This window comes from Pseudonaja textilis, chromosome 6 (assembly GCF_049901715.1).
Source record: "Pseudonaja textilis isolate UNSWEBS1 chromosome 6, rPseTex1.2, whole genome shotgun sequence".
In the NCBI taxonomy this organism is placed as follows: Eukaryota; Metazoa; Chordata; class Lepidosauria; order Squamata; family Elapidae; genus Pseudonaja; species Pseudonaja textilis.
In genome coordinates, this window is record NC_141995.1 from 7066832 (window position 1) to 7093310 (window position 26479).

The 26479-nt window shown below is 41.6% G+C and overlaps 1 protein-coding gene and 1 long non-coding RNA gene across 3 annotated transcripts in view; one reads left to right on the plus strand and one right to left on the minus strand.

Annotated features, from left to right (window-relative positions):
- Positions 1–165: 165 nt before the first annotated feature.
- On the minus strand, positions 166–22285 carry LOC148125387 (uncharacterized). Its single transcript, XR_015744198.1, has 3 exons — positions 22036–22285; positions 4556–4656; positions 166–1040 (listed from the first exon to the last, which is right to left on the minus strand). It is a non-coding gene; the product is annotated as an uncharacterized LOC148125387 (long non-coding RNA).
- A 276-nt stretch (positions 22286–22561) lies between these two features.
- GC (GC vitamin D binding protein) overlaps positions 22562–26479 on the plus strand; it is a 44653-nt gene continuing 40735 nt past the window's right edge. For both annotated transcript variants that reach the window (XM_087935757.1, XM_087935756.1), the window contains exon 1: positions 22562–22718. In XM_087935757.1, the coding sequence (XP_087791883.1) occupies positions 22655–22718 (64 nt within the window). In that variant the 5' untranslated portion in view covers positions 22562–22654. The remainder of the gene's footprint in view (positions 22719–26479) is intronic.

The window sequence follows — 26479 nt, forward strand, 5'->3', positions numbered from 1 at the left end:
CTCAAAGGGGCACCCCCTCTCCTGCTGCCTAGGGTTCTATGACCTAAGGACAGAAAAGGATTGTAAAATGGAAAGGAGGTTTGTGTGGGGGTTAGAGTGACTGGCTGAAAAAAAAGCAGTTAGATCTGTGCCAAGGTCGTGGTGTTGTTGTTGTTTTTTAATTTTGTAAAGGAAAGTAGATGACTCAGCACTCAACCACAAGCATGTAGGCAAAAAGAGGAAAAGGCTAGAAGATACATCTACAGTGCTACGTATATTTCCTGGATCTAGAGATCTATGGGGAAGAGGAGGGAGGGTGAGATGAGAGAGAGACAGAGAGAGACAGAGACAGGTGATAAAGATGATAGATAATAGATGATAGATGATAGATGATAGATAGAGATAGAGGATAGAGGATAGAAGATAGATGATAGATGATAGATGATAGATGAGAGATGAGAGATGAGAGATGATAGAGATAGAGGGATCGATGGATGGATCGATGAATGGATCGATGGATGGATTGACGGATGGATCGATGGATCGATGGATCGATGGATCGATGATAGGATAGGATGATAGGATGATAAATAGAGATGATGAGATAGATAGATAGATGATAGAGATAGATAGATAGATAGATAGATAGATAGATAGATAGATAGATAGATAGATAGATATAATAAGTCTTAGATTAGCCGTTGGGCCATATCAAATTACAAAGCTCCAGCAACAATTAGAGAGATATAGATAGATGATAGAGTGATGAGAGAGAGTGAAATATTCTGTAATTTTTAGGTTTTGTTCCTTATATTTCCCTTGTATTAATTCACACTATAGTGTTGGTATAAACATCTTAAGTGTTCAAAATAAACTTTCCCATTAGTTTAAGTGTGCCTGTACAGCATTTCAGACTTTATTGCAGGATTCTTCTTGTTCATTTGCTGCTGAAAACACTGAAGAGGAAAATTGCCTTGGTTGGAACAAGAGTTTTTGGTCATGCTGAGGCCCCACTGAAATCTAGTGTCTTCTTCTTCTCCGCCTCCCCTTTCCTCTACAACCTGGAGGAGGAAAAACAGTAATACTATTACTCCTCCTCTACTAATCAGATGAGAGAGAGAGAGAGAGAGAGAGAGAGAGAGAGAGAGATTTCAAGGCCCAAATTAATAGCCAGACGCCCAGGAAAAGGAACCAGCTTTCAAGAATCAATATCTTTATATATCGAGTCCAATCTGCACAGGTTAAATTTGTTTAAAAATTTGACTTCTTGGTTTCCAGCGTTCTTGGGAGACTCCACAACAGATGAAACCATGTAAGTGTAAATGGGAGTTGTATTTTCCTGGTAGTACAAACATGAAGCTTTTTTTTTTTAACCTAGGGTTAAAGGCAGGACTAGAACTCACCTAGTGATTAGCCCAAAGTCACCTAGCTGGCTTTCATGCCTAAGGTGGGACTAGAACTCACTATCTCCTGATGACTGGTCCAAAGTCACCCAGCTGACTTTGAAGCTTAAGGTGGGACTAGAACTCACTGTCTCCTATTGACTGGCCTAAAGTCACCCAGCTGGCCTTCATGCTTAAGGCAGAAGTAGAATTCTCCATCTCTTAGTGATTGGCCCAAAAGTCACCCAACTGGCTTTCATGCTTAAGGCAGAACTAGAACTCACAGTCTCCTAGTGACTGCCCCAAAGTCACCCAGCTGGCTTTTATATCCAAGCAGGACTAGAACTGCCAGCCACCTCACTCTTCAAAGCAAGTGAAACATGATCCCTTTTTCATGCAGGCTGGGTGTGAATGTGCCTTTCTATTGTATCACCTGCCTTCCCCGGATCTTTCTCCTCCTTAACAAATAGATGCTCATTGCTGATGACTCAATTTGACAATGGTCTGGATTGTAGACCTGTTCAGCTCAGGAGACAGTCTGTCCCTTCAAACATATATCTCCTTCACTCCAGAAGGCCAAAAGAGAAATCTCCCATAACCCACCTCTCCTCTTACGGCTTCCTTTCCCCTTTCTCCTGCCTCTACCCCGTCGTCCAGAGCCCCCACCACGGGGTCTGCGTTTCCTCATCCAACGGCAGTTTCTACTGCTGCTTCTGCTGTGGTGGAATCGTGCCATGATGTTAGTGTGGTCTAGGCATTCAAGCCGCGGGAGAGGAGTGGGAACATCCAAAAGGCTGAAGTAATCTTGACTCTTTTAAGGGACCAGACTGGCTCCCAGCCTCTTTATGGGCAAGCTGTGCATTGTGATGCAGGATGATGACACAAGAGGTCTCTATGGAAACACCAGCTCAGATACTTTGATGTCCTGTAATGGGCTTAATTTAACCCTCTAAACCAGGGGTGTCCAACCTTGGCAACTTTAAGACCTGTGGACTTCGACTCCCAGCCAGCATGAATGAGCCACGGTGACACAGTGGTTAGAATGCAGTACTGCAGGCTACTTCTGCTGACTGCCGGCTGCCTGCAATTTGGCAGTTCAAATCTCACCAAGCTCAAGGTTGACTCACCCTTCCATCCTTCTGAAGTGTATAAAATGAGGTCCCAAATAGTTGTTGTTTACTCTGTAAACTGCTTAGAAAGGGCTTTAAAGCCCTGTAAAGCGGTATATAAGTCTAAGTGCTGTTGCTATTTTTCACTCGCTTTGTTGGCTGGGGAATTAACAGAATAACAGAGTTGGAAGTAACCTTGAAGGTCTTCCAATCCAATCCCTTGCTCAAGCAAGAGACCCGATCCCTGCGATGGCACATGTGGCACGCAGAGCCATTCGTGTGGACATGCGACCCGCCCCCCCAGGCAAACTTACCTCACTGCGCATGCATGCACCTCCTAGCTGCTTTTCAGCCCATTTGAGGCCTTTTTGTGGCTTCCCAGAGGCTCGAGGGAAGGCTCTGCAGCTTTTGGAGACCGAAAAACAGGCCCGTTTTGTCACTTCCGGTATTTCTGGAAATGACGAGATGGGCCCATTTTTCAGCCTCCAAAGGCTGCAGAGGCTTCCCTCGAGCCTCTGGGATGCCGAAAAAGGCCTCAAAGGGGCAAAAATCATCTGGGAGGTACAGTGCAAGTAAGTGGGGGGGTCATGCACACATGCACAGGGGTCAGGGGGGACCCGCGTGCATTGCCTTCTGGCACAGGAGCCCAAAAAGGTTAGCCATCACTGCCCTATATCATTACAGACAAATGGCTGTCCAGTCTCTTCTTAAAAGCCTCCAGGGAAGCTGTTTCACAAATTAATTGTTCTCACTACCGTGGAATTTCTTATTAATTCTAGGTTGCTTCTCTCCTTTATTAGTTTCCACCTGTTGCTTCTTGTCCTGCATTCCGGTGCTTTGGAGAATAGGTTCTTTTTGTGGCAGCCCCTCAAATATTGGAACACCGCTATAATATCCCCCCTAGTTCTTCTTTCCATTAAACTAGACATGCTCAACTCCTGTAACCATTCTTCGTATGTTTTAGCCTCCAGTCCCCTAGTCATCTTTGTTGCTGCTCTTTGCACTCTTTCCAGAACCTCAACATCTTTTTTATAGTATGGTGACCAAAACTGGATGCAGTCTTCCAAGTGTGGCCTTACCAAGACCTTATAAAGTGGTACTAACACTTCATGTGATCTTGATTCCATCCCTCTGTTAATGCAAGCCTAGAACTGTGTTGGCTTTTTTGGCTGCAATTCTGGGAGTTGAAGTCTACATGTCTTAAAGTTGCCAATGCGGAACACCTCTGGTCTACAGCATCAAAAATGGCAAGAAAAGCCAAATATTTCTGATTGATTAACTCAACTCTTTGTTGGCTACATTCTCATTTTTCTTCTCTTCCCGAATGCTTTAGCTCCGTGACAGTGAACCTATGACACGTGTGTCACAGGTGGCATGCAGAGCCATTTGTGTCGGCACATGAGCTGCAGGCAAACTTACCTCGCTGCACATGCGCGTGCCTCACAACTGATTTTGGGTGGGTTTGAGGCCTTTTTCGGCCTCCCAGAGGCTTGAGGAAGGCTTCTGCAGGCTGAAAACTAGCCCCATTTCATCACTTCCTGTTTTTCCGAAAATATCAGACGTGACGAAACGGGGCTAGTTTTCGGCCTGCAAAGCCTGCAGAAGCCTTCCTCAAGCCTCTTGGAGGCCAAAAAGGCCTCAAACTGCCCAAAAATCAGCTGTGAGGTACAGTGCAGGTAAGGGGTGGCGGGGTGAGGTGGGGATTGCATGCGCATGCGTAGGGGGCGAAGGAGTGTGCATTGCCTTCTGGGTGCTGGCACAATTTTTGACACGGGAGCCCCAAAGGTTAGCCACCACTGCTCTAGCTACTTAACAAAATTCACCCAGAAAATTCCAAGCCTGTCCTTTGCTGGGGAAGCACCTGAAATTCTTTCCAAGCGCTGTGTTAGTTTAGAAGAAAATGATATCCACAGTGAGGTGAGTGATCAGGCCATTGTTTACCACTTGTCATCCCCCACCCCCTCTTCCCACAGTCTGAAGTAAAGATTAAAAAAAAAAATCCAAACCAACCTAGTCCTCCTAAAAAATGAAAGAAATGAAACGCGGTGTGGCTAATTCAATCTGCAGTGAATTTTCATCACTCACTCTTTCAGCTTCGTATCTGGTCCTTCAAGGGAAATGTCAAATTAAAAATGCAAACTGGAAAGTAAATGACGTATCGTAATTGGATCAGCGTGCATTGCTCCCTTAAGGAAGGAAGAAAAAAAATTTCTACCGTTAATAAAGTTAAGCAAAATTGCTACCCGTGGAATATTAAAAATAGGGGCACCATTGTCGTCAGATGGGAAAGTACATCTGCATTTGAGCCAAACTGTAAACAATCATTGGTATGTAAATGCTATATCGATTTAATAATTTAATATAGAGTAGGCTTTTCTCGTTATGCTGTTTTCATAGCCCTGATAGATGGGAAGGTGCTCCTATCTGGGAAACCAGATCAAAAGAAGGCTGATTTGATTGCCTAAATATTGTGCCATATGTATTAGTGGATATATAACCCGGGCAGGTAAGTTTATGCATATTCATGCACACATCTCTAAAGTAGGTGTTGGCAGCCTTCTGACGAGTACCTAACATGAAGGATGACACCAGACCCACACCCACGAGGGCCACACAAGATGCTACCACCACACTTCCACATAGAAAGCAGACTCACACCCACACAGAAGATGAGACACGACCACGGACCAGAAGCCGCACTGCAGCTGCATCACTACCCACTTCAAACACCTCCGAGCCATACATGAAGCGAACTGACACCCACCATGAAGATGTAGCATGACCACAAACACGAAGCCAAACAGCAGGATCACAGCTAACCAGCTCAAATCCCCCAGCAACTAAGACTAACCTGAGCACAACCAAGCCCCACCTGAACAGAACACACCTCCAGCTAATCAGAACACAGCCAACCCCCCAACCAATCAGAACACAGCCAAACCCCCAACCAATGAGAACACCCTCACTAGCAGTTAAAAGGAAGAAGCAGCTGCAAGCTCTGAGAAGCACAGAGCTGAAGACACAAGCCTGAAGATGATGAATGAGACTTCATCAAAATGTTGCCTAGATACTTCTAATCTTACGTGGGAGAAAACCCAAATAACCAATGATCCAAACCTCAGAATATATATATATATATATATATATATATATATATATATATATATATATATATATATATATATATATATATATATATATATATAGTATTCAGCTTTGTTCAGGTATTTTCCCATATCATTACAGTTGTGCTTTTAAAGTTGTAGCAACATTTCAGCAGAATCTCATCTGCCATCATCAGGCTTCTGTATTGTGTTTGTCTGTGAGTCAGACTTTCACAGCTGTTTCTGTTTTAAATTTGGTGCTAGCCTGCTGCTATGCCAGAATGGTTTTTTTCTTCATCCTGATTGGTTGGGAGTTTTGGTCTGTGTTTATTGGTCTTGGAGTTTGTTGTGTTCAGCTTGATTGATGTTTCTAATACCTTCTGTCTGTTTTGTGGCTTTTTTTTTTTGTCTTGATTGGCTGGCAACATTGTGTTCCTGTATTGGAGGCTTTTAGTGTGGCTTGGTTCCAAGTAAATGGACGGCTATCATTTATTAGGAAGCTAGGTTTCATCTGGGTGCCTGGTTGGGGTGTGTTTGAACTGGAGGTATCGGGGTGGTGGTCTGTTTGTGCCCAGGTGTTTGCCTGGCTTGTGGTGTGGAGATTTTTTTGTTTGGGAGTGCAGGCTTCCAGATAATTGACAGTCTGGTGGAGTCATCTCGTCTACCCATGCTTTCATGTCTTTTTTAAATCTCTATGGCTTCTCTGATAATTCTGTGGCTGGGGTTTTCTATAGTGGCTAGGGTTTTGGTGCCATTGAAGTTGATGCTATGACCTCTGGCTTCCATGTGTTGGACTAGTGAGGAAGTGTGTTCCAGCTTTTTTACTGAATTTTTCTGTTCATCTAGGTGGGAACTTATTCTTCTATTGGTCTGTTCTGCCACATACATTGGTTGATCTCCTCTCGGAGTGACTGGTTGAATCGCCTTGCAGTCCAAGGGATATCAATCTATATATAGTGAGTGAATGAGTGAGAGAGAGATAGACAGAGAAAGAGAGACAGAGAGAGACGAGAGACAAGAGAGAGAATCCAACACACACAACCAATTATAGTGTACAGACTAGACAATCCCAGCTCCAAATGACAGAAAGCACAGAACATTGTGAAGCATAGAAGGGCTAACATCCTGTGGGACTTCCAAATCCTGACGGACAGGCAGGAACTATCCAATCAACCAGACATGTTGGTTGTAAACAAGGACCGGAAAACAATGGTGGTGTTAGATGTGGGGGTGCCAAGTGACAGCAACATCAGGAAGAAGAATGAGAAATTGGAGACGTACCAGGGCCTGATGGAGGAACTGAGGAGGTTGAGGGAAGGCAAGGCCAAAGAGGATCCAGTGGTGGTAGGAGCACTTGGGGCTATGACCACCTTAGCAGGAAGAGTAGCTCCAACAGATCTCAGGAAGAACATCAGAGCTCTCTATCCAGAAAAGGGACAGCTAAGATATTGAGCTTGTCGATCGGAAAGGTTGGCAGTTCAGCGGTTCGAATCCCTAGCGCCGCATAACAGAGTGAGCTCCCATTACTTGTCCCAGCTTCTGCCAACCTAGCAGTTCGAAAGCATGTAAAAAACGCAAGTAGAAAAATAGGGACCCCTTTGGTGGGAAGGTAACAGCATTCCATGCGTCTTAAGCATTTAGTCATACTGGCCACATGACCACGGAGACGTCTTCAGACAGCGCTGACTCTTCAGCTTTGTAACAGAGATGAGCAGCGCCCCCTAGAGCTGGAAATGACTAGCACATATGTGCGATGGGAACTTTTACCTTTACCTAAAATACTGTGGGCTTATGGGTTTTTATAATGTTTTAGTGCTTTAATTGTAATATTTTTTGTTTAATTTTGATCACGTGACCATGGAGATGCTGCAATGGTTGTAAGTGTGAAAAAATGGTCATAAAGTCATTTTTTTTTCAGTGCTGTGGTAATTTTGAACCATCACTAAGTGAATGGTTGTAAGGACTACCTGTATAAATAAATAAATAAACAAATAAAATAGTTTAGAATCTGGACTTGATGTTCCTAAAACAAAATCCACTGAAATGTCATTTAGGGGTGTATTTCTTATTTTTTTTGGTGGAAGCAACAGACATTGTCAAGCAAAATTTACAATTAGCCACAGAGCTGCTGCAACTTGTTTTATCTCTTTAATCAGCATCTAGTTTGGTAGATATTGAAACCAAGAAGTCCAACTGAAGAATTTCACTTTGAGAAAATTTCACTCCTGAGAAAAGCCAGCATTTTTGGACTGGACCGCTGAAATTTTCTGAGAAAAGAGAATGACAGCCCTGTGTAATTACAGCCAGGAACAAAATGACAAATCAAAGTGAAAAAGAAATCATAAAGATTCTTCAAAAGGCAAGAGAGTAATTTTAAATAAAAAATGTTTCTTTATTCACAGGTACATGATGTCTTGAAACTGTTTCACGCATCCACAGAATGAGCTGAATTTTGAAACTTTTTGATTCATCAACAGAGCAGTTCAAAACACCCCTGAACATAATATTAGGAGCCTCTTTAACTTAAAAAAAGATTAGTTTTTAAAAAATCTAATCAAGGAGAAAAGCAACCTAGAATTAAAGATAAATTTCCTGACAATGGAACCATTTGCGTTCAGAAGTGATAGGCGCTGGAGGTTTTTAAGAAGAGACTGGAAAACCATTTGTCTGGAATGGCATACTGTCTCCTGCTTGAGAAGAGAGTTGGAATATAAATAAACCCATGTTTCTTCTTTGTTCTAAGTATTTTTTATCACTTTTAATATGATGTTATTGTTTTAATTGTTGTATACGTTTGGAATTGTAAGCATCCCAGAGACATGGATTGATAGGCAGCTATAGGAATTGAATGAACGAACGAATGAACAAACTTTCTCTCTTTCTTTCCTTCTTTTCAAGAAGTGGCTTAAGTAATGTTTTTCTATTTTCATTCATTTCTCCATGAATCTAGCTTTTCTTTCAGATATGACGCATTCAATTATAGCTGTTCCAAGTTGAATCTATGGATTCAACAAGGCAACTAACTATATTAGAGACATTTGTCTTTTTAATGGGACTCAATATTCTCTAGACGCTTCCGGTAGTAAAAATTCTTAATAAGTACTCCTGCTGAATTCAAATCTCCAGCCTTTTACTTAATAGCAGTCACAAGCCAGCCCAATTATTTAGTGTTGAAAAGATTTTAGGCCTAGGTTTGGCTAATGGACGACAAATTACTCCATCCCAAACATAGCAGGCTTCAGAGCAGAATGGGTAATAATAGGAGATATTATTAGAACAGCCATATTGTGGCTTCCTGCTTGAGAAGATGGTTGGACTAGAACGTTTTTCCAACTCTTGTTTTACTGCACCCCAACCCTTGCATGACCAGGGAGCTCTCCGAGGTCCCTTATATGTCATTCTGTTATTATTTGCACCAAGACAAATTCCTTGTGTGTCAGATACAGATACAGATAATCAGAGTTGGAAGGGACCTTGTAGGTCATCTAGTCCAACCCCCTGCCCAAGCAAGAGACCCTACACCATTTCTGACAAATGGCAGTCCAATCTCTTCTTGAAAGTCTCAACTGTTGGCGCTCCCACAACTTCCGAGGGCAACTTCTGTTCCATTGGTTGATTGTTCTCACTGTCAGAAAGTTTCTCCTTATTTCCAGATTGAATCTCTACTTGTTCAGTTTCCATCCATGATTCCTTGTCTGGCCTACAGGAGCTTTGGGAAATAGCTTGACCCCCTCCTCTCTGTGGCAGCCCCTCAAATATTGGAAGATTGCTATCCTGTCACCCCTGGTCCTTCTCTTCACTAGACTAGCCAAGCCCAGTTCCTGCAACCGTTCGTTGTATGTTTTAGCCTCCAGTCCCCTCATCATCCTGGTTGCTCTTCTCTGTACTTTTTCTAGAGCCTCAACATCTTTTTTATAATGTGGTGACCAAAACTGGACGCCAGTACTCTAGGTGTGGTGTTACTAAGGTTTTATAGAGTGGTATTAGTACCTCCCTTGATCTTGATTGTATCCCTCTATTAATACAACTTAGGATTGCATTAGCTTTTCTGGCAGCTGCTGCACACGGCTGGCTCCTATTTAGCTGGCTGTCCACTAAGACTACAAGATCCCTCTCCCAGTTCCTGCTATTGAGCCTGGTTTCACCCAGTCTATATGGGTACTTTCGGTTTTTCTTGCCTAAGTGTTGGACTTTACTTTTCTCTACACTGAATTTCATTTTGTTAGATTCGGCCCAGTGTTCTAGTCTGTCAAGTTCCATCCATCCATTTCTCTCCAAGTGCTCAAAAATCTTCTCCATGCTTCAAGCGAAGTTTCTTTAAAAGCTTCTCCAGTCTTACATTTTATTAGTCCATTTCAGCTTAGAAGATATTGGTGCTTCTAATTGAAATGCATACTGCACGATGGCCCAAATCCAAGTCTTTCCTTTTTTTCCCAATGCTTCAAATTATCCTGCATTGGCAGCGCTGAGCTGCGGCTTCTTTTCAGAATTCCCGAAAATGCCACAAGATAACACAATGTTGCACAGTGATTCCAGGAAGAAAAGTCTTTAAAATTGCAAGGTGTTGAGTTCTGGGGTGGTTGGAGGGATTTTGTTTTTTGTTTTTGTTTTTTTTAGAAATAAAGGCAAATGAACCCAGACTTTCTTCTCGCTAGCATGATCTCATTGCACAGCTCCGAAAAGTTAAAAAAGTAAAAGCAAAAAGACACCTAAGCAAGCTCCATAGGTGAGCTTGTCGTTGAGGTTGTAGTTCCACAAAAGGTGGAATTCTTCAAGAAAGGTGTTCACACATTTTCTTCTCTTTTTCACGAGAGGAGAGCCGAAATGTCCACGCGCCCCGTTCGAATTTCACAGAAGTTTCTGCCTCTTTTGAAAAAAAGTAAAATAAAATTTGAAAGCAAATTAAATTTCTACACCTCCCAGCTCACCTAAGTATTGTATTTAATGAGAACAGATTAGTGTTTTATTTTTCTTCCAAATGTACTGCTATGCTATACTTAAGGGGTGCGTGTATCAGCGCACAATCGTGCCTACCGTCCCTGCCCTATTGTCCCTAATTATTAGTTCCTACTTCTTGTATTTAAATTTATGTTTATTCTTGTTTCTGTTTTATTGTAAGCTTTTGACAAATAAATAAATAAATACTATACACCCAGGCAAACCATGGTTTCATTAGGTACTACTATGAAGATAGATTTTCTTGAGAACAATTGTCCACAACGTGATCAGTGGTGGGATTCAATTTTTTTTTTACTATTGGTTCTGTGGACGTGGCTTGGTGGGCGTGGCAGGGGAAGGTTACTGCAAAATCCCCCTTCCCTCCCCACCCCACTAACCTGCTTTCCAGCTCCATTCTCCTGTGCAGGACAACCAAAGAAGACCCAGCCAATCAGATGGGAGTCAATGGGAGGCAGAGAATAGATGGGGTTGGTGGGGCCAGTCAGAGGCAGTATTTGCCAGTTCTCCAAACTACTCAAAATTTCTGCTACCGGTGGTCAAAACCGGCTGAATACCACCTCTGGAAATATTGGTTGCTAAAGCTATCTGCCATTTTAATCTTCTGTTGCAATTTAAGGGCAAGCTGTGATGGGCTGCCAGATCAAAGGAACTTCACCAGGGCTTCAGGTCTTTCCACTTAATCCGAAAATTAAATCCGCTGTGCACCCCAGAAGATTGCTGGTTCAAAGTCAGTCCCAGTGCAGAAGGTATGTATCAAATTGCAGAAGGAAATATTAAGTGTCATTGGTTGCCAGTTGACATTCCGTTTTGAAGAGCAAAGGAATAGCTTTATTGCTTCGGTCCCCCAGCCTTAAAGCACAAAAAGGCCAGACTGTGGATACTGGAGGCTCAATCTGGCAGAACAGAAACACAGAAACGCTGTGGTTTTTGTATCTCCAACAGAGGTGGTATTCAGTAGGTTCTGGCCAGTTCTGGAGAACCGGTAGCAGAAATTTTAAGTAGTTCTGGAGAACTGGCAAATCCCACCTCTGACTGGCCCCACCAACCCCATCTCTTCTCTGCAGTAGCATTCTCCCTACATAATCTTTTCAAAATTAACATACTTCTGGGGTAGCTCAAGATTTGTTTGTGTACATGCTTACGTGAAGTATGAAAGAAGTAGTGAGTTACGCTAAATTCTTCTGAATCAACCAAGGGAGAAGGAGAAGGAGAAAGAGAAAGAGAAGATGAGGAAGACAGAGAGGGAGAAAGAGAGGGAGAGGGGGAAGGGGAAGGGGAAAGAGGAGGAGGAGAGGGAGAAGGAAACAGAGGGAGGAGAAGGAAGAGGAGAAGGAAGAGGAGGAGGAGGAGAAGAAAGGAAGGAGACGGGGGAGGAGAAGGAGAAAGAAACAGAAGGAGGAGGAGGAGGAGAAACGATAATACCATGAAGAGAAATCTAAGCAAGACTTCAATTTCTTCCCTATTGAAAAGAAAAATAAAATATCACTGTAGACCAGGGGTCGCCAACCTTTTAGACCTCCAGGACCATCAAACTCATAATTTTAGATCCCAGGGACTACTAACTGGTTATGTGGGTGTGGCCTAATTTGTGGGTGTGGCTCAGTGGTCATGTGACCGGCTGGGCATGGCTTGTATGTAAATATTATAAATATTTGCCGGGTAAGGAGTGAGTGGGTGGGTTCCCGCAGGCCATGTGGGTGGTGCAGCCTTGTGTTTCTGCACAGCCTGGATTAATTGCTTTGGGAGTGCTCTGGGGGGGTTAGATTTCTCTGCGGCCCACTAAAATTTAACTGTTTTAACTGTCAGGAAATTTTTCCTTAGTTCTAGGTTGCTACTTTCAAAATTTGTATGGCTAATAACCGAGATAGAAAAGTACAGATTTGGTGAAAGTTTAGTCTGTATTTTCATACTGCGAAGATACAATTTCTTCCCCCGTCCTGGCATTTCAAAAAAATATATGGCAGAAGAAAAGTGAAAAAAAAATGCTCTTTCAAAATCAAAGCAGTCTTTTCACCAAGCCATCTTATCTCTTGGAAAAGCTACTCGTAATATAACAACAGAGCTCTAATGACCAAGCCGATAGCTTTCAAAAAAAGAAGATAAAAAGCTGTTCACCCAATAACACCTCCTACCTGTTAGTCTTCTTAAGAAGCAGAGTGGGAAATTACAGTATTTTTCAGAAAGAAAGAATATTCTAGTTAATGACAGACAACCTTTGGAACACAGCAACACACAAGAGGTCTGTTGAAACCAATGGTTGCAAATGAGGATGGTTGACACTGTTAGCTGGACCTATTTCTTAATTTCAGCCCTGGCTGCTTCTAAAGAATAGAATAGAATAGAATAGAATAGAATAGAATAGAAGAGAAGAGAAGAGAAGAGAAGAGAAGAGAAGAGAAGAGAAGAGAAGAGGAGGAAGTAGAGTGGAGTAGACTAGAAAACAGAAAGAATAGAATAGAATAGAATAGAATAGAATAGAATAGAATAGAATAGAATAGAATAGAATGGAATGGAATGGAATAGAATAGAATGAATAGAATAGAATAGAATGGAATAGAATAGAAACTAGAACAGAATAGAATAGAAAACAGAAAGAACAGAATAGAATAGAGTAGAGTAGACTAGAAAACAGAAAGAAGAGAAGAGAGGAGAAGAGAAGAGAAGAGAAGAGAAGAGAAGAGAAGAGAAGAGAAGAGAAGAGAAGAGTGGAGTAGTGTAGAAAACAGAAAAAATAGAATAGAATAGAATAGAATAGAATAGAATAGAATAGAATAGAATAGAATAGAATAGAAGAGTTGGAAAGGACCTTGGAGGTCTTCTAGTCCAACCCCCTGCTTAGGCAGGAAACCCTACACCGCTTCAGACAAGTGGTTGTCCAATCTCTTCTTAAAAACTTCCAGTGTTGGAGCACTCACTATTTCTGGAGGCAGGTCGTTCCACTGATCAATTATTCTAACTCTCAGGACATTTCTCCTTAGTTCTAAGTTGCTTCTCTCCTTGATGAGTTTCCACCCATTGCTTCTCGTCCTGCCCTCAGGTGCTTTGGAGAATAGCTTGACTCCCTCTTCTTTGTGGCAGCCCCTCAAGTATTGGAACACTGCTATCACGTCAATACCTCTCCCTCCTGGCTGCTTAATATTTAGATGTCATGAATTGTCTCTGGTATTGTGCAAGCAGTCCAGCTTAAAAGTTCACTGGCTACCTCAATGTTTACAGAATATGACTTTCGGGGATCTATGTGCAAAGCCACTGATGCAAGAACCCAAAGGGAATGATTAACCAATTCAGCAGATTCAATTAACCAATTCAACACAACTGAAAGTAGACATTAGTTTAGCAACAGAGTTACTGTTCTGACCCAAACCTGGTTCCACGAGAGTAAACACAAGACAACCTCTTACTGCACAACCTTTTACTGTTTCATGTACGAATCCTGTTTCTGCACAGATAAAAGGCTGCTTCCAACTAATTAGCTCCGACAAAAAAGAGCCTTGCCAAGTTTTTGCAAGGCTGCCAAGAACAACAGATAAAGTTCCTAAACAATAAATCAAAGAGTCTCCAAACACCAACTCAGATATTCTAACATCCACCAGGCTCGAGTATCAAACTTCTTTGCCTTCTGCAAAGAACTGTGGTTTCTCAGCTGGCTTTTATCTTCTCAGGGAGGGATCATTACCTTGCAGACTTACTCCCGAGTCACCCGTGCTGCTGCAGCTGCTCTTTCCTTTGAGCAGCCCTGCGTGCACACATACTGGGCACAGGCTCCTCAGGGGCCTCTTCCTCACTGCTGCCAGCCTCCACAATCTCCGAAGGCAGCACTCCACTCCCTAATGGTCCTGGACCCATCCATACATCACACGCAAGCCCCTCCTCTGAGTCCTCACTCTCCGAGACCTCAGCTGTCCGCACCTGCTGCTGGTGAACCACAACAGTTACCTAAATCTTCACATCATGCTTTCGTGGTCATGTGTCCAGCAGGACTACAGCACAGGTAGTCCTCGACTTATGATCACAACTGAGGCCGAAATTTATGTTGGCTAACCGAGGCATTTGTTAAGCACGTTTCACTCCATTTTGCGATCTTTCTTGCCACCTTTGTTAAGCAAATCCCTGCAGTTGTTGGGATAGTATGATGGTTGTTAAGTGAATCTGGCATCCTCCACTCACTTTGCTTGTCAGAAGGTCACAAAAGGGGGTCACATAACCCCAGGACACTGCAACCACCATAAGAAATATGAGCCAGTTGCCAAGCATCCAAATTTTGATACTTATGTCTGTAGGGATGCTGGAATGGTCTCTTGTGGTCAGCTGGTGGCAGGTGCGGATGGCTGAGGAGAGCGAGGACTCAGATGAAGGGCCAGGACCATTAGGACTGCTGCCGTCAGAGATTGTGGGGGCTGGCAGCAGCGATGAGGAGGTTCCTGAGAAGCCTGTGCCAAGTGTGTGTACGCGCAGGATTGCTCGTAGGAAAGAGCAGCTACAACAGCACAGGTGACTCAGGAGTAAGGCTGCAAGGTAATGGGCCGTCCTTCAAGAAGATAAAGGCCAGCTGTGAAACGAATATACTTTGCAGAAGGCAAAGTCGTTTTGAAATTCCAGCCTCGTGGACATTCCAGTATCCTGAGTTTGTATTTGAAGATTCTTATTTTGCAAATTAGTTCTTGTCTGTTATCTTTTGACAAGTCTTGCACAGTTTGGCAAGGCTTGTGCTTATCACAGCTAATTATTTTGTAAAAGCATTACATTTCCCTAGATATTCAAAATGGACAGTGATGGATGAAAATATATGTGTGTGTATATACAGTATATATACATGGTGCAGGTATATATTTATGTATGGATATAGCATATGTATATGTGTGTTGTGTATGTGTTTGGGTAGATATACTCTTTCTCTTGAAGAGCAGGGAACAGAATTTCATTCTTAATGTGTGCTCACAGTAAAAAAAAAAAAATGACCAGAAAAGTCTTCTTAACTGATGTATTTATCTTATGGCTTGGTGGAAGCTTTGCTCGTAATTTATATATGAGCAGAAGCAACTGCCTCTCAATGGGATTTCTTTGGAAATTGAATCAAGAGTAGTTGTGCAATCACCAAGGGCCACATAGTGTGAATCTTAGGCTACGTGCAACATTTTTCAACCAGATATTAGAACACAAGATTCTAAGCAAAAGTAAATTGCTCAACCCTATGTTCATTTTGTTCCTTCTCTTCTCTTCTCTTCTCTTCTCTTCTCTTTTCTCTTCTCCTCTCCTCTTCTCCCTTCTCTTCTTTCTTCTCATCTCCTCTTTTCTCTCTCCTCCTCTTCTCTCTTCTCTCTCCTCTCCCCTTCCCTCTCCTCTTCTCCTCTCCTCTCTTTCTCTTCTCCCTTCTCTCTTCTCCTCTCCTCTTCTCTCTTCTCCCCCTCTTTTCACTTCTCTCCCCTCTCTTCTCCTCTCTTTTCCTCTTCTCTCTTTTTTCTTCTCCCTTCTCTTCTCTCTTCTCATCTCCTCTTCTCTCTCCTCCCCCCTCTCCTCTTCTCCTCTCTTTCACTCTCCCTTCTCTTCTCTCCTCTCCTCTTCTCTCTTCTCCCCCTCTTCTCTCTTATATTTTCCTCTCCTCTCTTTTCTATTCTCTCTTCTCTTCTCTCTCCTCCTCTTCTCTCTTCTCTCTTTCTCTTCTCCCTTCTCTCCCCTCTCTTCTCCTCCTCTTCTCTCTTCTCTCTCTCTCTTCTCCCTTCTCTCCCCTCTCTTCTCCTCTCTTTCCCTCTCCTCTCTTTTCTCTTCTCTCTTCTCTTCTCCTCTTCTCTCCTTTCCCCTCTCTTTTCTTCTCTTCTCCTCTCCTCTTCCTTCTCTTCTCTCTCCTCTCCTCTTTCCTCTTCTTTCCTCCTCTTACCTTACCTTATTTTATTTTATTTCATCTTATCGTTTCTTATCTATCTTATCTTCAAACTGTCACTAAATGAACGGTTGTAAGTTGAGGACTACCTGTGTAACCAGGAAGGCTTAAGTGGTCTTTTGCTTTGTTCTTTTAGGTTAACTGATGGATCATAGATGATCAAGGTTGGTGAGTGGTATGGATGGCAAGGATGGTATGAGAGCTTTTCCTTCTCACATTAGAAATCATCTCTGTTATGCATTCAGATCAAATCTTGGTAATCGCATGGCACAGAAGATAAAGTTGTCCCAAAGTTCCACTAAACTACAAATTGGCAATGTGTTGGGGGCCAGCAAGCTGAGATCTGTTGTGGTTCTTTTCCATTTTTAACTGCCTCGAATACAAAACTTGCTTGCGGAGATGCTTCTCCAAATATCTTAATAATTGATGGGAATTACATCTTAGTTTTATTGAATGTCTCGGACTACTACAGAGTCTGTTTTGTTTATATTTTCATGCTCACCTCTGGTCTCCTGCTAATATAATTATAACTTCATGCTGCTACCATTAAAAAAATAGAATGATGGACTTTCAGTCTTTTATTCTTTGTCAGTTTACCCACTCCCTCCAAATTAATCAGCAGCTATTAACTGGGCCAGCCGTCTCATTAGAAATATGGGGAAGAGATGCTTTTGATAGATGATTCATAAAAGTGGATGTTTATTAGACATGATTAAAATCCTCTTTGAATGTAAACAGAAACGCCTGCTTTCTCCCATCAGTCCACCATCCTCTTTCAAAACAGACAGTGGGTGAAATTATTTGAAGTTTGCCCCGGTTGCTATTAAACATTTCAGAATTTCAGGGCTGCTTTGTCTTTGGTGTAAAGTTGTCAGAAATCCACCCTTGAATTTCTCTTTGCTGTAGCCTCTTCTCCTCCCTAGCAGATCCTCAAACTCAATTTCTTTTTTTTTAATAAATTTTTTATTAATTTTCCAAATTTTAAAAAACATAAAACAAAACTTTATACATTGTTATCAACATCAAGACATCTTTTGCATTTCCTCACATTTTTCAGTATATGTATTTACTTATTCCTTTACCGTTACATCTTACTCTTACTATAAATCAATATCTTTTATCCTTACATCTCAATTTTCTCCATGGTATATTCACATATTTACATATTCCCTCATTCTTTTCCTAATTGCCATTTTATTTTCTTTTTATTCTAAACCACTCATACCAGGCATCCCAGGCCCTATAATAAATTGAATCTTCTCTGTCTTTTATTTTCATCATTAGCCTGTCCATCTCTATTTTTATATTTTGTTGTTGTAATTCTTGTCTCATTTTTAATCTTCCTTGTGGGTCTAATTGGTCTTTGTAACTCCTCTTTTTCCCCAGATCCATTGCGTTTGGGTATATTTGTGTTTCCATAGTTGACAACCAATTCGGTATTTTAGTATAATGATTCTTTTTAATCTTGTTCCATGTCCGAATTAATGAATCTCTAATCATGTGTCTCTGAAAATATGCATGCTGTTTACATTTCCCATCCCACAGGAAACTATGCCACCCTCTCTGCAAGTCGTGACCCTCTATCGACAATACTCTTCTATTTTCCAGGTTGATCCAATCTTTAATCCGTACCATAGCCCTGCCTGATAATACATTTCCCAGTCAGATAAGTGACTGTCTCTAGACTCTTCTTAAAAATCTCCAGTGATGAAGCACCCACAAGGTTCTGGTGGCAAGCTGTTCCACTGGTTAATTGTCCTCACTGTAGGAAGTTTCTCCTTAATTCCAGGTTGCTTCTCTCCTTGATTAGTTTCCATCCATTGTTTCTTGTCCTGCCTTCTGGTGCTTTGAAAATAAGTTGATATTTTCTTTGTGGCAGCCCCTCAAATACTGGAATACTGCTATCATGTCACCCCTTAATAAAGGTAAAAGTTTCCCTGTCCACTCGTGTCTGATTCTAGGGCAGGTGCTCATCTCCGTTTCTTGGCCAAGGGAGCCAGCATGGCTATATGCCAAAGGTGCACAGAATGCTGCTACCTTCCCACCAAAGTGGTACCTATTTATCTACTCACCTTTGGATACTTTCGAATTGCTATGTCGGCAGGAGGTGGAGAGAGGAACGGGAGCTCCATCGTTGCATGGCGCTCAGGTCTTCAACCTGAGCTGTCATCTTTCCAGCTGACAAGCTCAGTGTCTTTAACCGTTGAGCCATCACGTTAATGTAATGCCTACATTCAAAAACTGGCTTTATAAATATTCCAAAGCCTCTTTTTGAGCTGCTACTAAGAGTTAGTTTTGGATGCCAGAACAACAACAGGTTTGGGGTTTTTTTAAAAAGCATATTTTAACAGCTTTTTTAAATAGGTTGTTTTAAACTGCAAGATTATATCTCACAGCCCAGTTTACTTGTTTTACTGGTTAATAGGATCGGACTGCAATCCTATTGTTGCTTATAGGCCACGCCCCAATAGACCACTTTCCTTTTCAGTCATTGACCCAACCACAATCTATTGACTGACTGTGTTAATAATTATCAGTTGGGGAGCTTAAAATTCCCATGCACATCTTCCTTGAATTTTAAGGCAGTAGTAAAGACCTCAAGTAAGCATTCTCTGGAAAATTCACCCCTGCGTGCAACCTATATTGTATTGTTTATTTTCCAACAGCGAGCTCCTGCATGGTTACGAAAGCAAATAGGAGGGAAAGGTTAGGCTTTCAAACATCCATTGAGAGATTATGCATCCACATTGCCCCGATCTGCAAATTCAGTCAAAACAGAACATTTCTGCTCATTTCGCTTTAATTCAACTCCGTTCTCAAAAGGGCAGAATGAAAAGGGTGTGAAGAATTTCAGCCCAGCAAAAAAAACTTTATCCATGTCTTACCATGAGGGTTCCTTGGTGCTTTCTGGGAGCAGCTGTTTTCTTGGAGATGTTTAATGACCCAAACTAGGTAACTTCATCAGTGAGAGGAGGAGGAGGAGAAGGAGGGCGACTCTGGGGTGCTTGGTGCTCTCTGAGCTTGGTTATTTTCATGCAGATGTTTTATTACCCAAACTAGGTGATATCATCATCAGTGATAGAAGCGAGGGAGGAGGAGAAGGCATTGATAATATTACTAATTTGGGTAATGAAACCTCTGCAAGAAAATAACCAAGCTCAGAGGGCATCACCAAGGAGACCTTGTTTCCACCCTGAACTACAAATATTCTCCTTTACAAGTTTTACATTGTCCTACCCAACTTTGGCTTCCTTTGAAATTGTGCAAAAGTGTCTCATTCCCATCATAAACAGAAAATTGTTGATCATCCATTCCTGTCGAAGCCCAGCTATGTCTGAGTTTTATTTGCTTCCCAGGAGAACATTTTATTTATTTGTTTGTTTGTTTGTTTTGTCAAGCGATTATAAGATAACAGGTATAAGTATAAACATAGTTATGAATACATGAAATGGATACATATAAGAAAAATTAAAAAAAGAAACAAAAGGAGAGGGACAGTAGGCACATTGGTGCACTTATGCACACCCCCTATTACATATTAGTTTCTTTTAGAAACATATTAGTTTCTTTTGTGTCTTAATCACTCAGTCATAGAAGTTTTCAGAGAGTTGTTACAGTTAGAACTCAAAGTACCTTCGTGTTTTCGAATGTCAAATTCTTCTCTGAATAGAATTATTTTTTTATCTTGGTCACTTCTCAGGTATGTTTGCAGTAGCTCTTTTATTTTTATTTTGTTTTACTTTATTATATTTCACTTCATTTCCCTTTATTTTACTTTTTTATTATACTTTACTTTCTTAATTTTGTTTCATTTTGTTTATTTTATTTTACTTCATTTCATTTTATTATTTTATCTTAATGTTGTTTATTTTATTTTGGTATTTTACTTTGCTCTATTTTACTTTATTTTATTGTTTTAATTTATTTCACTTTATTTTACTTTATGTTATTTTAGTATTTTACTTATTTTACTTCACTTTATTTTATTTTATTATTTTACTTCCTTTCAATTCACTTCCTTTTACCTCACTCTCTTTTATTTTATTGACCTTGGAAAAGAATATTGATCTCGGAAGCACACTCAAAGGACAAGCGATGATCTAGCAGATAAGACATTTGCTGTGGATAGCTCTAATAACCTTTCTTTTCGGTTGACTCAAAAGGGTAAAAAGTGATTTAATTGAAGCATGAGGTCTTTGAGAAAATGGGAAGGTTGAATAAAATGGTAACTTTCTCCATTGGGAGAACCCTTGATTTAGTTTTCTTCAGCTAGCAGGGATGTATTTCTTCCTGACCTGTCAAAACGCCACTGAACTACGGATAAAGATGATTAAAGTAGCCTCAATAAAATCTGTCTTGGGGGTGAGAAGGTTTTCAAAGGTTTTCTGTTGAAAACTTTCCTGTCAAGATGAAATGGAAGAAGTCCTGTCACATGATATGGAACAGGGGCACGTGGATATAGCTGCCCTAGGCAGGCGGTCCTTGACTTACAACAATTCATTTAGGGACTGGTCGAAGTTACAAAAGCACTGAAGAAAAGTGGCTTAGGAGTATTTTTCACACTTACAAGCATTGCCCCACCCGCACCCCCATGGTCACTTGTCTCCTGCTTAAACAGGGGGTTGGACTAGATGATTACTAGATGAGCTCCAAGGTCCCTTCCACAACTCTTTCTGTATTCTGTATACCGTCTTAATTGGAGAAAGCGTTACACCAGGTTTGAAGTGTGAAGCCTGTAAGAAAGAGACGATGCTTCTTTTGTGTGGTGCATTTCATATTTCAAGCCATAAACAGAATAACAGAGTTGAAAGGGACCTTGGAGGTCTTCTAGTCCAACCTCCTGCTCAGGCACGAGATCCTATACCATTCTAGACAAGTGGCTGTCCAGTGTCTTCTTAAAAAACCTCCAGTATTGAAGCACCCACAACTTCTGAAGGCAAAGCTGTTCCACTGGTTTATTGTTCTCACTGTTAGAAAGTTTCTCCTTAATTCCAGGTTGCTTCTCTCCTTGATTAGTTTCCATCCATTGCTTCTTGTCTTGCCTTCTGGTGCTTTGGAAAATAAGTTGACCCCTTCTTCTTTGTGGAAGCCCCGGAGATATTAATAGACTAGTATCATGTCTCCCCTAGTCCTTCTTTTCATTAAACTCGACATACCTAATTCCTGCAACCATTCTTTATATGTTTTAGCCTCCCATTCACCGGTAGGATTCAAAAAAATTTACTACCAGGTCTGTGGGTGTGGCTTGGTGGGCATGGCGTGGGTTGGTGGCATTAGTGAGAGTTTTGCAGCGATAATTCAATGCCAGAAAAATAAACACAGATGGCTGATGCTTCATTGAACATCTTTATAAACATAAGTAGATTTTACAAACCAGTTGTAACTTTCTCCAACATGGGGCAAACTCAAACAGTAACATGTTGCAAGTTCAGAGCAGAGCTCCAGTCTTCAGCAAGCAAGCAAGTTAGTTTCACCTTCAATAGACTGACTCAGAGCTTAACATAGCTGCCGAGTTGCAGAGCTTAACATAGAGCCATGCCTAGGCTACTTTGACAGGCATGGCTTCGTGGGCGTGGCAGGGGAAGGATACTGCAAAATCCCCATTCCCTCCCCACCCCACTAACCTGCTTTCCAGCTCCGTTCTCCTCTGCAGGGCAACCAAAGAAGACCCAGCCAATCAGCTGGGACTCAATGGGAGGCAGAGAATAGATGGAGTTGGTGGGGCCAGTCAGAGATGGGATTGGCTGGTTCTCCGAACTACTCAAAATTTCCGCTCCTGGTTCTCCAGAACTGGTCAGAACCTGCTGAATGCCACCTCTGATACAATCCCCTAATCATCTTTGCTGCTGTTCTCTGCACTCTTTCTAAAGTCTCGCCATCTTTTTTACATTGTGGTGACCAAAACTGGATGCAGTATTCTAGGTGTGGTCTTACCAAGGCATTATAAAGTTGTATTAACACCGTTAAGTCTGTTGAGTTAATATTTAAGCCTAAACATGGTTTGGGGGTCAATTTCCTCTATTGCCTTGTGTTTGCCTGACTCTGGACCTTGGCTTCCTTTCAGCCAGGCCAAGGATGCCTGCTCTCTGACCTTTGCATGGCAATTAATCATTGATCAATATATATAAAGGGAAGCAATATGTAAACACAAGGGTTCAGTTCAACGACGCCCCACTTGCAACCCAGCCATTGAAAACAAACCTTAAACGCACAACAGTCCAGAGTGATTGTCAGGGAACTAAGATGAAGGCTGGGGTTGGAAGCCTCCTGCTGCTCCTCCTCTCGTGCACTCATGGACTACAGAGAGGTACAATTTTATATTGATCCTACGCACGCTTTGATTCTCTCCGATGAAAAGAAAAAGCAGGTATTTTTTTCCCCAGCCAACCTAGAACAGGCAAAAAAAGGTTCAGAGAAATTTGGCTGACTGGGTTGGCAAGCTGCATTGATTACCTTAGATCTTTTATTTATTTATTTTGTCAAGCGATTACAGGTAACAGGTAACAGGTATAACATAGTTATGAATACATGAAATGGATACATATAAGAAAAATAAAAAGAAACAATAGGACAGGGACGGTAGGCACGTTGGTGCGCTTATGCACACCCCCTACAGGCCTCTTAGGAAAGGGGTGAGGTCAATAGTACACAAATGTAAAAAAAATGAATATTTAATGATTCACAAAACGTAAGTGAAGAGAAATAAGGGAAAAATTAATTATGATTATACGTGTCTTTAAGGAAGTATGATATTTAATTGAAAAGAAGTGTTAAAGATGTTAAGATTTTAATGATTATTAATGATAGAACTGAACTGGAATGGAATCAGGGTTTATAATTACATATATCTTTTTTTTAAAAAAGAATATAGTGTGTATTATAAGAATGTACCAAGCAGAATTCGATTGGAAGTTATGTATTATGTTATTATATTGAAGGTCATAAACTTAAGGTATATATTGAAGTTTCAATAAGAGTTGAATGGATGTAATTAAAAGATATAAAGGTGTCATACTCCAATTAGTAACTACAGGAGAAAATTTGTTTAATGAGAAAAGACAATATGAAATTGAAACAGAACAGACAAAAGTATAAATATAATGATTTGAATGGAGATGAGATAATCAAAATAAAATTGAAAAAATTTTAAAAGGGGGAAAAATATATAGAAAATGTAGAATAGTATAAGATATGGAATAGAACACAAAAAGGAGCATGAAATTGAGTTTTGTGTCTGTATAAAGAAGTTCAACCCGGGACCATGCTATTTTCAAAAAAGATGTTTTACTTGCATTTTTTACGTGTGAAAACCCAAATAAAACTTTATTTAAAAAAATAAATAAACAAGCAAACCCTAATATTTAGCCAAACCTATTCGTGCTGTTTTAAATAACAGAATAACAGAGTTGGAAGGGACCTCAAAGGTCATCTAAACAACCCCTACACCACTTCAGACTAATGGTTGTCCAGATAGAAACTTGTTCTCCCAGTGAGAGTCTTGTTCAGTCTCTGATTCTGACTTGATTGATTTTGATTCCAGGATTTCAAGAAGAGACTGGACAGCCTTTTGTCTGGAATGGTATAGGGCCATGATGGCAAACCTATGGCATGCAAGCCATCATCCCAGCTTTGCTGTGCATGCACCTCCCGCCAACCAGCTGGTCTTTGGGTCTCTGCCGTGCATCTGTGGGGGGAGGGGCACATGCGGGGGTGGGGCACACGTGTAGAGGATGACTGTGCATGTGTAGGGGATAACTGTGCATGCGCAGGGGGTGTGGCACATGTGCGTGGTGCATGAATGGGGAATGTGCACATATTGCATTTTCGTGCAATACCATTTTGCACTCGGTGACGAAAAGGTTAGCCATCACTGGTATGGGGTCTCCGTCTTGAGCAGTGGGCTGGACTAGAAGACCTCCAGGGTCCTTTTCAACCCCATTATTCTATGTTCTATTTGTTTAGTATGAATGCAGGGAAAAGAAAAGACACTTTCACATTGTAGGGCATCTAAAATGTTCTGCAAGGAGAAAGAAGGAGAACAAGAGAGAAAGGGAAAAAACGAATGAAGGAAGGGATGGTAGGGTCAGTGAAAGGTCAGTGATAGAAAGAAGAGAGGGATTGATGGACGGAAGGAAGGAGAACAAGAGAGAAAGGGGAAAAAGGAAGGAAGGAAGACACAGTAGGGGAAGAAAGGTCAGTGATAGAAAGAAGAGAGGGATTGATGGACAGAAGGAAGGAGAACAAGAGAGAAAGGGGAAAAAGGAAGGAAGGAAGACACAGTAGGGGAAGAAAGGTCAGTGATAGAAAGAAGAGAGGGATTGATGGACGGAAGGAAGGAGAACAAGAGAGAAAGGGGAAAAAGGAAGGAAGGAAGACACAGTAGGGGAAGAAAGGTCAGTGATAGAAAGAAGAGAGGGATTGATGGACAGAAGGAAGGAGAACAAGAGAGAAAGGGGAAAAAGGAAGGAAGGAAGACACAGTAGGGGAAGAAAGGTCAGTGATAGAAAGAAGAGAGGGATTGATGGATGGAAGGAAGGAGAACAAGAGAGAAAGGGGAAAAGGAAGGAAGGAAGACACAGTAGGGGAAGAAAGGTCAGTGATAGAAAGAAGAGAGGATTGATGGACAGAAGGAAGGAGAACAAGAGAGAAAGGAAAAAGGAAGGAAGGAAGACACAGTAGGGGAAGAAAGGTCAGTGATAGAAAGAAGAGAGGGATTGATGGACGGAAGGAAGGAGAACAAGAGAGAAAGGGGAAAAAGGAAGGAAGGAAGACACAGTAGGGAAGAAAGGTCAGTGATAGAAAGAAGAGAGGGATTGATGGACAGAAGGAAGGAGAACAAGAGAGAAAGGGGAAAAAGGAAGGAAGGAAGACACAGTAGGGGAAGAAAGGTCAGTGATAGAAAGAAGAGAGGGATTGATGGACGGAAGGAAGGAGAACAAGAGAGAAAGGGGAAAAAGGAAGGAAGGAAGACACAGTAGGGGGAAGAAAGGTCAGTGATAGAAAGAAGAGAGGGATTGATGGACAGAAGGAAGGAGAACAAGAGAGAAAGGGAAAAAGGAAGGAAGGAAGACACAGTAGGGAAGAAAGGTCAGTGATAGAAAGAAGAGAGGGATTGATGGATGGAAGGAAGGAGAACAAGGGGGAAAGGGGAAACGGAAAAAGGGAAGGAAGGAAGAGACAGTAGGGGATGGAAAAGTCAGTGATAGAAAGAAGAGAAGGATTGATGCACAGAGGAAGGAAGGAAGAAGGAGATCAAGAGAGAAAGGGGAAAGGGAATGAAGGAAGGGACAGTAGGGGAAGGAAAGGTCAGTGATAGAATAGAGTGATTGATGGACAGAAGGAAGGAAGGAAGAAAGAGAACAAGAGACAAAGAGAAAAAAGGAATGAAGGAAGGGACGGTAGGGGAAGGAAAGGTCAGTGATAGAATGAAGAGAGTGATTGATGGACAGAAGGAAGGAAGGAAGGAGAACAAGAGACAAAGAGAAAAAAGGAATGAAGGAAGGGACGGTAGGGGAAGGAAAGGTCAGTGACAGAAAGAAGAGAGGGATTGATGGACAGCAGGTAGGAAGGAAAACAAAAGAGAGGGAAAAGGGAAGGAAGAGACAGTAGGGGAAGGAAAAGTCAGTGGTAGAAAGAAGAAAAGGATTGATGGACAGAAGGAAGGAAGGAAGGAAGGAAGGAAGGAAGGAAGGAAGGAAGGAAGGAAGGAAGGAAGGAAGGAAGGAAGGGGAACAAGAGAGAAAGCGAAAAAAGGAATGAAGCAAGGGACAGGAGGGGAAGGAAATAGCACCAATACCACCACACCATCATCTTAGTCATTGCCTATCCACTGCAAGATGAAGGCTTCTTCCACGTGTTTCCAACCTATACACTCCTGAGTTTCCTTTTGCCAATTGGGCCTCCCCTACTTGCTGATGTCAGCATCCCTCTTCTTTTAGATCTCTTTCGTGGACACCTTTGATCAAGTGGGATCCATTCTATGACTGCCTTGGTCTGCCGGCCATCAGTTCTTCTTGCTATGTGACCAGCCCATTTCTACTTCCATTCCTTTTACTCTCCTGATTATAT